This window comes from Stigmatopora nigra, chromosome 3, assembly GCF_051989575.1.
Source record: "Stigmatopora nigra isolate UIUO_SnigA chromosome 3, RoL_Snig_1.1, whole genome shotgun sequence".
NCBI classification, from domain to species: Eukaryota; Metazoa; Chordata; class Actinopteri; order Syngnathiformes; family Syngnathidae; genus Stigmatopora; species Stigmatopora nigra.
Window position 1 is genome coordinate 10,283,027 of NC_135510.1, and position 13,489 is coordinate 10,296,515.

The window sequence follows — 13,489 nt, forward strand, 5'->3', positions numbered from 1 at the left end:
GATTTTTAGGGTATTGGTAGATATTTAAGTATTGAAAAATAAATCTTAATTTTCTATGTGGAGCCTGTAATTAATTAAAACTAATTGCAAAACCTAGGCAATGGTTAAATGTATACAAAGTTACCTTCGCTCTTGGATTAAGGTTTCCGATGGCATCTGCTTTAAAATCCTTTTTGTTTCTTCTGCACAGAACAGCTGTGATGATGAGGATGAGGAATGTCACAACGGCTATGGGCGCCAAAACTGCAGCGATTATCCAAAGGTTATTTGGGGGGTTCTTGACCACAGCTGAGGAATGTAAAACATTATCACCCATCATCATTTTATTGCACCAATCATGTGTTTAATTAAATTGATTTTTTTATGATGATGATTCGTACAACACTCCTCAGTTAATTGAAAACAAAAATAAACGCGAGTAAGAGGTGTTTTTTAGCTTCATGAATTGAAAAGTAATGTTTTGCTCGCATCTTATGTCATTTGACGATAAGAAAAAACACTTTCGTGCTTCATTTAGACAAGAGCAGCTCTATGCAGCCATCTTGTTGCATATACCAATACATCTCATTAGAACTCTGTTCAGGTAGACCTCAATTTCAAACTTTTACTATTCACGTCAGGGATTAGTCCTTAATACGCTTTAAATAGGGCATTTCACTGTATAAACAATTGTAAACTCAATGTCATATTTAAGGCTTATAAAACCAAACAACGAGACACAAAGAACAAGTGGACCTACTTAATAATATGCTTGTTGAATGCATAATGAAGCACATGAGCTAGTTTAGTATTCTCCTCAAAGATGAACCTAGATGTGGCCATTACAGCTGAACTAAAAATATTCCCTATATTCAGTTCTTCCAATGATTTTTGGTGCAGTGGTTTTTCCCCCTGACTTTGGTGCAGACAGTCTGGGTTCGATTCCCACTCAGTGGCAGTGTGAGTGGTTGTCTGTCTCTCTGTGTGCCTTACAAGTGACCAGTCAAGGGTGTAGTCTGCCGAATGAAATGTTGATTTTTTTTTTTAATGGATGACAATCTACTGTACGAGAGGATCTGGCAATTTCTCAACTACCCTGACTGTCTGCCATGTGCTATTCACCAAGCACTAAGCAGCTGTGCGAACAATGTTTTCCTGGCTACCTTTCTGGGAGTTGGCACAAAGCTTCCAACATCCCTTCTTTCTTTAAAGTCACTCTGTGGTTTGAGTTTGGCAACATCCACTTCTCAAATGCGGTTGCTGTTACTTACGTTCTGCTTGCAGTTGAACAAAGTAACCCAGGGTGAGTGCAACGGTCTGAGAATCCACTGTGTTGAGGACCTTGGCAGCGGATACTCCAGCTAACGGAATGCCATTGTGCTGCACATAGTAGGTCATCTCCGCTGGGTTTTTCAATCCCGGCACCCTTCTGAGAGTCACCATCTTACCAGACCAAACAGAAGAATATCATCACAAAAATTAGGACATGAGTTGATGTGGTCACATTAAGATAAAGAAACCCGAAGGAAAGGAATTAATAGCCGTTCAGCTCTTAGCTTGTTCTCAGCATGTGGTTATCACCCAGGGTAAGAAATCTATAATATTTAAGTTGAGACTCCGTGCATCAAAAATAGGCCAAGTAGCAAATTGTTAACTGATTAGAATTACTGCTATAAAAAGAGTTGAGGAACGACTGAGTAAATTTAAAGGTGAGAATGTCCTTATTTGGTTATCGTATTGCAACAAATCAACCATTGAGCAAAAAGCAGTGATTTACATTGTTTATGTAGTATGAGCAGAAAGTGCAAATATGAGAAGGACTTGCTATACTTGTGTTCAAATTGAGGCGCAAACAACATCCTAATCGGACCTTTCATGGTTTGAAGCAGACATTCTCCCCGCATGCTATAAATTCATCTGAGTCACGCAGTCGCATCTATTATACATGATTACTTTAGCAATCCCCATAGACGGCTGCCTCTATCATACCTGGACAGTGTAGCTGCCTACAGCAGTAGCTCGTCTGAATCGAGTGCCGTGCTGGCCTGCCAGCACAAATAACTCTGCAAGTCGCTGCTCCATCAGACTGGCAAAGCTTTGGTAAAGTTCAGATAAACTGGCGTTATCCACGTCCTGGATTACTGTCCACCACACACACATCAAACGTTAGAACATCTTGCTATGATCACACAATAGTACTTTGTATAGGATGAAAGTATTTTCGAAAGAAAACATGTAGTATAAGATTGCATGATAGGTTTTACATGGTATTTGAAGACATTTCACAAGTTGAACAGAAAGATGGATTGAATTCATGCGCTTACCTGTTATAACCCAAAATTCTCTGGTGGCAATGGAAGTGTTCAGGTTGTGATATTCCAGCGCTGAAACAATAAATCGGCATATTTACAGTATTAGATTGAATGTAATCAATCATTGATACAATTTTGTACATCTAATACAGAATAGATGTACTACTAGTTGTTTAAAATATTAAAGTCAGCATGATGTAAACTGATAAGCAACATTCCCATTACATTTGAAAAATAAATATCTTTGTATGCATATGTTGTATGTTATTATGTTTTAGTATGGTTTTATATTATTTGAAAATATCTTAAATGTGGCCGTCTTATACAAACTGTATATACCTGAATTGGTTATATTTAATATTTATAGTTATTTTTCTTTAAAATAAAAAATGTAAAGTATATTTTGAAGTCACAAAGTCTCAAGTAAAAAGAATTTCAATGAAATATTTGTTGTCACCGTTCTCCTGCTTGTGGAACGTGGAGGAAATAAAATGATTATTCACAGTGAACCAACTGCTTTCAGACCAACAGTCAACAAGCCGTGTTCTATGTGATTCAGTCATTGTAATCTTGTTATAAGGTGTGAAATATCTGATTCAGGTTGATACAGATCAGAGCTGGCTGCATGTCTGAAAAGAACAGCAACCAGGAGAGCACACAGCTGCCTAGGCTCTGTTTGTCAATGCAGTGTTCTTTTTACATCTATTTCCTGCCTGATTAAGCTCATGTGCTGCGGGCCGCTGCAGTGTTTGTGAAGACACTGCATCACTGGCCTGTGAAAGCAGACTCATGTACACTTGGGTATGACAGCAGCAGAAAAAAAGAATGGTGGCTGAGAAAAAAAATGGGTGGGAGTTAGTAATGAAAACATACTGCAGGGCTGTCTGTAAAAAAAAAAAAAAAAAAAAGAAAAATTGTTTGACAGAAAAGTCCCCTCAGGTCAAAGGTAGCAGTGAAGCAGCCGGATTGGATTTTGGATTGAAGACAGGACCCGGTAGTCTGAAGGGTGTTTCGAGTCCGACCACGCATGTTAATCACAAATGGAGCAATGGCTGCTGACAGCTGTGCAATAGATGTGTGGCTGTTTTGTATCAGTTAGAAGCACATTTTAAACTGCTCCAAAGCAAGGTTGTGTGAAACAAACAAAAATAAGCAGAAGGTTTTCAACCATCCGTGGAATAACAGCACAATTTATGCATGCACTATTGACTGGGTGCACAAATATGGTGACCACTGACTAGCATCGTACCCAATGCTTCCAAAAGTAATTTTGCAGTGAGAGACATTTTTGAACAAAGAGTCTTTTAAACATTAAAAAGAGACGATATTTCTTTCGGGCTGCAAGGACATGAGTATTCAGATCTGTGTGCCGTTTTATCCCAAAACGTAAAAAAGAAGTTAGTGAGTTTCAATGCATTTCCCATCAATATCACAGCTTAATGATATTATAGGGTTTGCTTTAACCCAAATTGTGACTAGCATTGCAATTTAATAAAAAACAGAGCTTCCTGGGGGAGAAAAATCCCAGAAGAACCAAATAATGGTTTGCCTTTGCGCGTCTGTTTTTGTATTTAGGAATTCTGCAGTCTTGTATGGAAACATCTGATGGTGAGAATGTGTGTCCAGCTGGAATTTTAGAAGGGAATGGATATGGTAAGATTAAGTCAGAAAAAAAGGAATTATCAAATGTTGCATTAAATTAATGAATCCGGTGATCAATGATTCAAGAAAGAGGTCATAAATGTCTTCTTTTGGTGCGAGGCGAGCACCAAGAGAGCATTTAAAAGGCTGACGAGCGCTGTCGTTGTCTACTTCAAACGCTCTTTAAATTTTTACTGAAGGATCACAGACTCGCATATTTCCATCATTTTTTTTTATTCAGCCTTTATAAATTCACCTACCCACACATTTTGGAGGAGTATCTACCCTTAATCGTTTGCGGTGAACCTCAAATTTTCTTTTTTTTGTGTCAAGATTATGTCTAAAGTAAAAAAAATAACTTTGACAGCATATTTATGCAAAGTAACTATATTGAAATGTGATTAGAATGTTTTACTTATTCAGGCAGTCATCTGAAAATATAATTTGCAACATATTTTGGCAGCTTTGGCCTTTTAAACCCTTTTGGGGTGTGTAAGTTATTTGCCAATGTTCATTTTTAAGGAAGATTACCAGTCCAAATCTTTAAGCGTACAAGAGGCGCTGTGAGTTTATCCTTGTTGGCATAAAGTGAAAGTGAGTCAACACCCTGCATTTAGTCGCCAATCAAATGCATGCAACCTGTTTGAAAGTCAATTACGTAAACCCCTGAGAAACAAACACACTCAAATATAGGCTGTGACATCCAATGTGGCTGACAACACACATCTCCATGGATTATGTTAATAAATATAATTTAATGTAGTGTGTACACCAAATGATGATCAACACCTAATTTCTCACGTCATGCTTTTAACACATGGTGGAGATACCGGAGGGAATCACATCAGCATGAACTGAGCTGTTAAAAATGGTTGCGTACACACTTCAATAGAAGGTTATACGAAGATCAAGGCAACGTCAGCAGATGCTCTTGTATGTTTGGTGATGTGAGGTAGGCAGTTTTTACCCTCTCATGACAATTAATAATTGGCTCTGTGTCCATTTATTTTAATGGGAGGCTGTAAGGCGCCAAATAACAGCTGATGGGTCTTGGAGAAATAGCTGTTCATTGGGGGAATACAACCCTAAAGAGTTTTTTTGTTTAAATTCTAATTCTGTTACAAACTTGCCTCGCAACCATTTACATATGACACTAAACTATTTTTTTTCATTGACTGCCTTTGAAAAATGACACAGGTTTTGTCTCCCTGGGAATGTTTGACTTGTTGACAACCTATATGAATCTAGTCATGCTTGGCGAAATGGTCCACAGGAGGGGAGTGAAAATGATTATTTAGGCACTGGGTGGATAGGAAACAGGTTGAGAGCGGGTACAAAGTCACAGAAAGCATGACAGAATCATTGGTGCATTTGGTCAAGGGAAACTACAGGATATTTGTGTTTCCAGATTGTTAGAGCCAGGTCCAAAGGTGGTGGGAAATCCCCTGCTGTTATTTCCGGCAGAAATTGACTTGGGGTTTATTCGAGAATCCTACCGCCTACAAAGAGCAGTGACATTACTGAAGGACACGATGGAAAACAAACATTCCCTCATTTTCAGTCTGGTCTCATTATCGTAATTTTATGCTCCTTTTTCTCACACTTTATAGATTTCTTTCCTTCTTGGCAAAAAAAAAGCCGTTTGGAGGCAACTTCAATCCCTAATGTAATTTTAATGAGAGCTTAATTCAATGCTCATTAACAGCAACCCGATACATCTTTACGCTCGGTGTGAACAAAACCGCCATATGTCAATAGGTGATTCATAATAATACTCATAGCATCTGCTAAAATGAAAATTAAATCAGAAAATGTGTTGGACACAACTTGTTCCATTCACATGCCTTTTCTAAACGAATTAAAAACATAACACTCCTGAATCAAATTATAATTGAAAGCACTTACAAGGGTCGGTCTCAAAGTGTTCCACTCTAACATGAATAAAAACTTTGTTGAGGTTGGCAATAAGCTTGGAATGGTTTTCTTCGCAAAGACAATTTGACTGACCGCAACCATGACATCGAAATCTTATCTTTTTTTTTTTGGCACGTTATAATGAAATAGCTCAGTGCAGTGTAAAATAGATCTTCACCTCGATTATCACACAAAAAAGGTCTCGGGTAAATTTCACTATAACCTGCAAGGAAAAAATGCAGTGCAATACAGTTTATACACTCTTTTATAGACCTTTAGCGCTTCCCCTCCAGCAAAGCCTAACACCTGATTACTGTATTGTACCTCAGAGAAGAAAGACCATGTTGCAAGAAAAAAAGGGGAAACTTGTTGCCAATCTAATTTTTATCACTATGTTAAATCATTTTTTTATCAGAGCTGATATGATTATTCCCCAAATTGCTTTTTATGAGATCAAAAAGTTTTGTGTTTGACTCAAAGCAGTTGAGGCTGCATATGGGATGAAAACTGACGGCACATTGGGTCTCCACAGGGCTACTGTTTAGTCTCATGCTGATTCACTGTCATCATTGCTTTTTCCTCCTTTAAGTGCATCTAAAACGTACTGAAACACACTGAAAACCTGGCTTGAAAATGTGGCTGAGCTGAAACACGTTACAGTTAATTGCATTTTAGCGTCCATAATGCTGCAAGGTCATAATAGGTTGAATCATAGCAAGGGAAAAATCAGTGTATCACCTGATATTAATCAACAGTCCACAAAAAATGAACGACCAGCACGCTTTGTTACACACGGGTTAAAAGGTTGGTGTCGTATCAATCTGGAGAAAAACTGGCTCGTTAAAATACATTTGAGGTATTACAGTAGCCAGATTGTAACTTACGTTCTGCGACGACAAGCGGTGGGTAGAAAAGGAAGTAGCCCACCAATTCAGAGGATAGCTGACCAAGGATGCTTGAAGCAGTGGTCCCATTTAGAAAGACAGTCCCATTTTTCACACAGTAAACCAGCGACACAGCAGGAGATCCTGAAGCCTGGGAGACACTAAGCATCTGCATAAAAGAAAATTAGGAGACAGGAAATGACATTGAAGGAATATCATGGAAAAAGGAATGAAGTACATTTAAAAGAATAACATATGCGTTTTCCTCACAGCACAATTGAATGACTTGTTTTGCTCACCTGTACGGACAGTCTGCTGTTGACATTGAGCACTTTAGCATGTGCTTCGGAAAAAACCTTCTCCAATCTTTCTTCCATTAGTTGAGAAAACTGACAGGAGCGTGGATCATCGGAAGCTCCAACGAATTGCAGAACTGAATGACAAATGGGATATAAGTTTGTTTATTTTGCTTTTTTGGTTTTCAAGGGTCAATGTTAAATAATCACTGCGGAATGTGTATCAAAGCTAAAAGTTAAGATGTTCTTTTATCAAACCATGGAATTTGATGACAACACATTTTTAAAAAGACAAATTGAAACTAGTAGTATCAATTTCATTGAACTATTGCTATTTTCAAAAACAAAACATCCTGTCAAAAGTCAGTCAAATAAAAGGGCAGTGTAATAACCAGAGTTTAATGATACTTTTGTTGGACCAATGTTATCTTATTTAACAGTCAAAATAAAAACTGATACCTTATTAAGATCTTTATAGAAGAAAATATTAATAAACCAAATTATGGAAAAACTGGGGCATGTAAAGGAAAATCAGGGTCGCAGCGTGTAACAATAAAAATACTTGAGTGTGATTCATTAAAATGGAGCTTTAAACATGGGTCTCTCCTTTTATTTCAATTCCTCTCAAAATCATAAAACACAATGCTACAGAAGCCTAATAACCTCACAATAGTCTTAAGATTATCTCATGTTTTTCTTACTGCCTGACCTGTTTTAAGCTGGAAGCCAGGAGCCGGGCTCGTTCGCCACGTTGCAATGGGAATGGGAAGCGCAGTAACCATAGGGAGATATTGTCGCAAGTCTGCAATCAGCTTATCACGACCATACCAGTCCAAGCCCGATAGCACAACAGAGGGGACGTAAATCATGTCTCTTCCAGTGACGTGATAAGCCACTGTCATGTTGGGTGAACCAAATACAGTCTCCACCTAAAAGCAGCACAATTGAAAATCACATGAATTGAGAATATAAATGCTACACACATCTATCTACACACTTGACTCCGATGTGCCACAAAAGAAATCTTACTGTGTATGATATCTTTCATTGTATTCAAATATAAAGGTTTTAATGAAGCTAAAAGCAACCATCTTTCAAAGTAATATTAAAATAGACGAACTTTCGGTTGATAATTTTTCTTTTAATGGCTCCAAACTGGCGCTGTTTGCTATCGTCATTGTCGCATCTGCATGTTTGCTCACCTCCCAACCATTCAAAAGCCTTAATTAAACACTGAGGCGACTGCCCTTGCCAGCAGCTTGCATCCCATCGAATGAGAACACAGCGCTACTAAAAGAAACCCAAGGATCCTCTGGTGAAATGGGTTATTTGAGTGCAGCCAGGCAAGACTTTGTGGGAACACTGACCTTCAGATCTGTTGTTTTGAATGACACTAAGAATAACTATTTCTTCTGGTTGGTATTGAGGTTTTCATTTGCAGTGGTGTAGAACTGCATTCACCATTACCAGGTGTTATGGATACCCAATTTTCCAGAATAAAAAAAGTTCTCAATTTAATGTGGGCTCCTTATACCACTGCAAATATCACCACAAAAGTTGTGTAAAGTCGATTCCAAATCAGAAGGCATGACAGCTTGATGATTGGTTTTGTCCTTATTGAGACAGTGTACCTCATCACCCACTTCCTTGTGGGACAAAATCACTCAACCTCATTTCTATATCAGTCCTGACATAGCCTACATGAGGGTCCTTTGTCTACGTGTTCAATTTACTTTGAGTTGATAATCCTGTAAATGTGTGTCAAGGGAAACAACAAAGTGTTGACAAATGCTGAGATTTTTTTTAGCACAAATGAGCTCCGAGGCAGTTCATGGAAAGGTGGAGGATATCACAATGAAAAACAAAGTGGTCTGAGACAAAAAGAGGGGGGGGGGGTGCTATAACAAAGAAAGTTTACCATGGGCTAAACTTTTCAAAAGCACCAATTTTGATGAGAACTCGCCGAGTACATTGGGGAAGTATATATTCTTTGTTTGAACGTTTGCTACATCCACTGTTTAAAGAAAGCAAATTCATAGCAGCAAGAGATAATCTGACCTGAGCTTGGGCTGAGCTATCATTCAGAGCTTTCCGCAGACCCTGACTGAGTCCCCGGCGCAGATTCTGTCTTTGGATGCTGTCAAGCCTGTTCCTCCTTACATAGATGGACACAACTAAGACAAAAGGAATGCCAAGATGAATGATGAACTTTGATGTAAACTTACTTATAAAGCATTGAGCGTGGCTTAGTTTTACCTGTTTTCACCCACATTCTTTCAGTAATGTTGCACAGCTGAGGTTGAGCTTCTGTTGTGGTGGTGGTAAAAGGGGACATAAAGACAGTTGTGCCTCCCCTTGGAGGGCTCGTCCTTGGGAAAGGTGGTGTGAATATTCTTCTGCTAAACGGAGCCCTTATGGTTGTGGTGGTGGTGGTGGTCGTCGTTTTCCAGAAAACCGTTGCAGGTAAAACTGAAGTTTGAACGGTTGACTGTGTGGTAGTGACTCTTGGCGAAGGCGTTGAACTGTGAGGCATTCTTGCAATGGTGCTTGAAATCACGCTTGTGGTGCTGAGCTTCACAGAGGCTGTTGTGGTGTTCTTTTGAGCAGTCAAAGGCCATACCTGAGATGTCCTCTCAGGGGGTTCAGGAGAAGTCGTCATTTCAGCCGATTTCGAGGGAGCTAGCCTGTTCCCTTTGGGAGGAGTGGGCACAGACACATGAGATGTCCTGTTGGTCAACTTCTCCCTTTCCACCACTGTAGAAAGACAAACATTAGTGAAATTAGAATATTCTATTGCAAGAAGTATCAGCAATTCATAAATAGAATCATTGTTCACTACTATTACCAAAGGAACCATATTTTGTAAGCATGTGCCGGATCAAGCACCTGCCAATCTTAGATGTTCATGCGATGGTCCATCTGCTGGTATATTTGAATTTGCCAAATAAAGGCCAGTGGCCATATTTTCAGTTTCAAATACATTTTCTTTGTGTTTGGTGGTGCTCCACTTTCTATGTGCTGCCATCGGTTTTGTGCCAAAGCTGAAAATAGCTCTTAATACCTCAGTGCTTCAGTATGCTGCCGATCATTAGAGGTGTTACTGATAGTAGAGGTTTTGGACTATATACAAAAAGCAAGCACAACAGGCTGCCTGCGTCTGTTGTTCCAGTAGGCATTTCATTACTTTTTCATAACTCTTCATTGGAGCGACTCTGCAGTGATATGTTGATTGTTCGGGAGTGTGATTCATTGTTTCTTCGTGTTGCAGTGTAATGACTTGTGTAGGTCCGCTCCCAAGTCATTTGTTTTTTGAAAAAAAGTTTACAGTACAGTTGCTGTCCTCCTTGCTTCTACTCTATTCACACTTACAAATTCATGGCTCGGCTGGAGGAATTAATCTGACATAAGATTTAAGTCTTCATGCACACAGGCTTCAGAGATGGGACTGTCACTCAAGGCAGACATCGAGAAGCTTTAGTTATCACATATTCAAGCACTAGTACATATATTTTTCCCAAGCTGTTGATAAAACAATAATGGCAAGCACTTAAGACAAACTGTGACTACCTGTCAGCAATAAATCACTGTTTAGATGTGTTTAAAGACAAGAGATGCATCAGATCTCTTTGCAGAGAGATGCTTCTGTTGATCAAGGAACCAAGTAAATTGAATGTCAACATTTGTGTCTACAATCTTGGCACTCATGTGCAGGCACCTTGATTTCTCTTCATTTAACACTGTCCATGGAGTGAGTTATGTGTCTGTACTTGAGTGATGAATCAATTAGTGTACTTTAATATGTTTTCCTTTTTACCGCTAGTGATAATGATGGCATGGGGACAGTGCAATTGGGAGTTATGGTTCCACATGTAAAAAAAAAAAGTGAATTTTAAGATATTGAAGGACTTAGAAATTGCCCATAGTTTTTAATTTATTTGTGAATGGTTGTCTTTCTACGTGAGCCCTGCTATTTGCTGCTAAACCATCCAGGGTGTTACCAAAGTCAGCTGGGATTGTCTCCAGCTCACTCGCATCACTAATGAGGGCAAGCTGTACAGAAAATGGATGGTTGTTACTGTTTAATTTAGTGGGACTGGGAGGATTGATTCAATGACCTTGAGAGGAAAAATCATTGGTACTACGGGAAGAGGCCAATGGAGACAGACAATAAAGAAAGCCCCGTGGATGTGGCTAGAGACTGTGATGATTAATGTGACTCCTAACATTTAAGAATAAAACACTTCATAATCATGAAAAAAATAGAACATGGTGTTGTAAGTAGACAGTCTTACATGAAGTTCCTGGGGAGGATGAAGAAAAGGTCTCTGAGTCTCGATTAGAAATGAGTGAAGGCCATTGGGTGATGTTGATGTCAGTTGAGAGTGTCGGGGAAGTTTGACTATTACCAAGGCTGTGTGGGTGGTTGACAGTTTCCGCCACGATAGTTACGACAGATGAAAAGGCGGGTAGGCCCAATAGACCTTGCCCCTCAGATTCTGAGCCAGCCTCTAAGTGGGGCACCGTGAAAGGTACCCGCTGGTCAGACGACGGATGAGCAGGAGCAGCTAAAACGGCGTGGTCGCTTGGTAAAGAGAAGGAGCCAGAGGCATCATCCCTGTTCTTTTCTGCAAATAGAATAAAAAGAAGAGATTGTGTAAATATTCAAGTGATCAAAAATGATACAGACCTGTCTCTAATTGCTTTTTGTTCATTTTGAGGCTTGTTTAACAAAAAGATCATTTGCTCTCCCTAAAAATAACAATAAGTAATAATAACAAGTGTGACTATTGCACCAAAACTTCAGCTACTCATAGTAAAATAGCTTCTTATAGGATCAGGAAGTCCAGGTCTATGATTAAGTCCGTGTCACCTTTCACATTAGACCTATAAATCAGAAAACAGTTTTACTAGATTATAAACTGATGTGGTTATGGATTTTCCGACCTCTCGACCAGATCTTGAAGTGTTCCTTGGAGAGAGATTACAGAGAGTGTAGAACACACTCACAGGTTTTGCTGTGACACGGCTTTCCGAAAGTAATTCTTTTTGGTGTGAAAAGAACTTAATCGGGGATGACATTGACAAAGGACCATAAACAATCAGTGTTAAAAGGAAACTTTCTTGTACTTTCCTAAAGATTGTTTTATCATATCTATCGCAGTCTGGATTTACTAACTATTACATTGTATAATCAAATTCGAGGCGATGGATGACTGCTACTGTATGCAAACATTAGTTTTCTGTGCTGTCTCATGTATCCTGATCCAATATCAAATTTTAAATTGTTTTGTGCTCAGTTGAAAAATGACAATTTCATCTGGCCTTCAAAATGTTGGCAAAAATGCAAAAGAAAAAACTCTATGGCAGAGGTAGGGTAAAAGACTGAAATTATTATTGATCCTCATGATAAAATCAAGTAATGGACTAACTTTTAAAACCTGCTTTGGTGAAATGATGGAGAAAAAAATGTTGCCACATTAGAATAATAGCTAGAAATCAGAAGACAAATGGCCGGTGTGTTATCCTATTTTATGTAGTACAGGTGCCATTCTCCGCTCTTAGTCACATTCAATCTTCAATAGGTCTATCAATGGGTTTCACCCATTCCCTGTGACAATTTTTCATCCTCTACGTATGAAGCACATGCAAATAACTGTCCTTCACAGTACATCATGAAATTTGAAGGAGAACTTTGCATACTAAGTGCAGTGTTGAGCACAATCATTTAGATTCATGTATTTAAAATCACATCAAGTCCATGTAAAAATTTCAAATGTTCTGATATTTTTACATTAGAATGAGAATAATGAAGTAATACTCAATTCCCTGACTTGTACCTGCAAATGTCCTAATTGTCCCATTTAATTCATTTGTAAATTGTGGGTCTTCAAACCACATGATCTTTCTTAGTTTCCATACTTTATTAACGGAATAATATCGTCAAATGTGATATCGCCATGTGACAATCTCGATCCTTTATTTAAAGCTTGAAACAGAATAACTAGATTGAATCCAGAAGGTCCTAAAGGATGCTTTAGCGGCTTTCGGTCACCAAGTCCAACCATACAATGGAAACAGACATTTCAGCACTGTTTCTGCTCTCCTAACACAAATTCTGAAGCCAATTCTTGCTGCCATATTGGCTTGCAATAGTTATCCACCTGCTCAAAACAAGTGGAGCATATGGGATCATTTTTCAACAATGGGCAAAAAAAGCAAAGTGATCAAATAAATGAAGTTTTGGCTCATGAGAGGGAAAATGGAAAGTGGAGCTGGCGAGATTGGATGAGTAGGTGTAGTCAAAAGAGGGATTGGAGGTGAGGTCAATTGTGAAGGAAATAAATGAAAGAGGAAAGACTATAAGTGTTCATGTTCTCCAGTTTCCATAAGTTTGATAAGAATGGTGGTTAAATGATTATTAAAAAAACAATGTTCATCATTTGTATGTTATATATTATATCTA

General features: G+C 38.6%; 1 protein-coding gene across 1 annotated transcript in view; it reads right to left on the bottom strand.

The window, feature by feature from the left end:
• kiaa1549lb (KIAA1549-like b) overlaps positions 1 to 13,489 on the bottom strand; it is a 37,985-nt gene that overhangs the window by 10,907 nt on the left and 13,589 nt on the right. Inside the window, exons 2-11 of the mRNA XM_077714108.1 lie at positions 11,319 to 11,651; positions 9,283 to 9,780; positions 9,085 to 9,200; positions 7,736 to 7,955; positions 7,030 to 7,163; positions 6,731 to 6,899; positions 2,304 to 2,363; positions 1,969 to 2,120; positions 1,251 to 1,422; positions 125 to 288 (exon numbers count right to left, since the gene is read on the bottom strand). Of these exons, the coding sequence (XP_077570234.1) occupies positions 125 to 288; positions 1,251 to 1,422; positions 1,969 to 2,120; positions 2,304 to 2,363; positions 6,731 to 6,899; positions 7,030 to 7,163; positions 7,736 to 7,955; positions 9,085 to 9,200; positions 9,283 to 9,780; positions 11,319 to 11,651 (2,018 nt within the window). The remainder of the gene's footprint in view (positions 1 to 124; positions 289 to 1,250; positions 1,423 to 1,968; positions 2,121 to 2,303; positions 2,364 to 6,730; positions 6,900 to 7,029; positions 7,164 to 7,735; positions 7,956 to 9,084; positions 9,201 to 9,282; positions 9,781 to 11,318; positions 11,652 to 13,489) is intronic.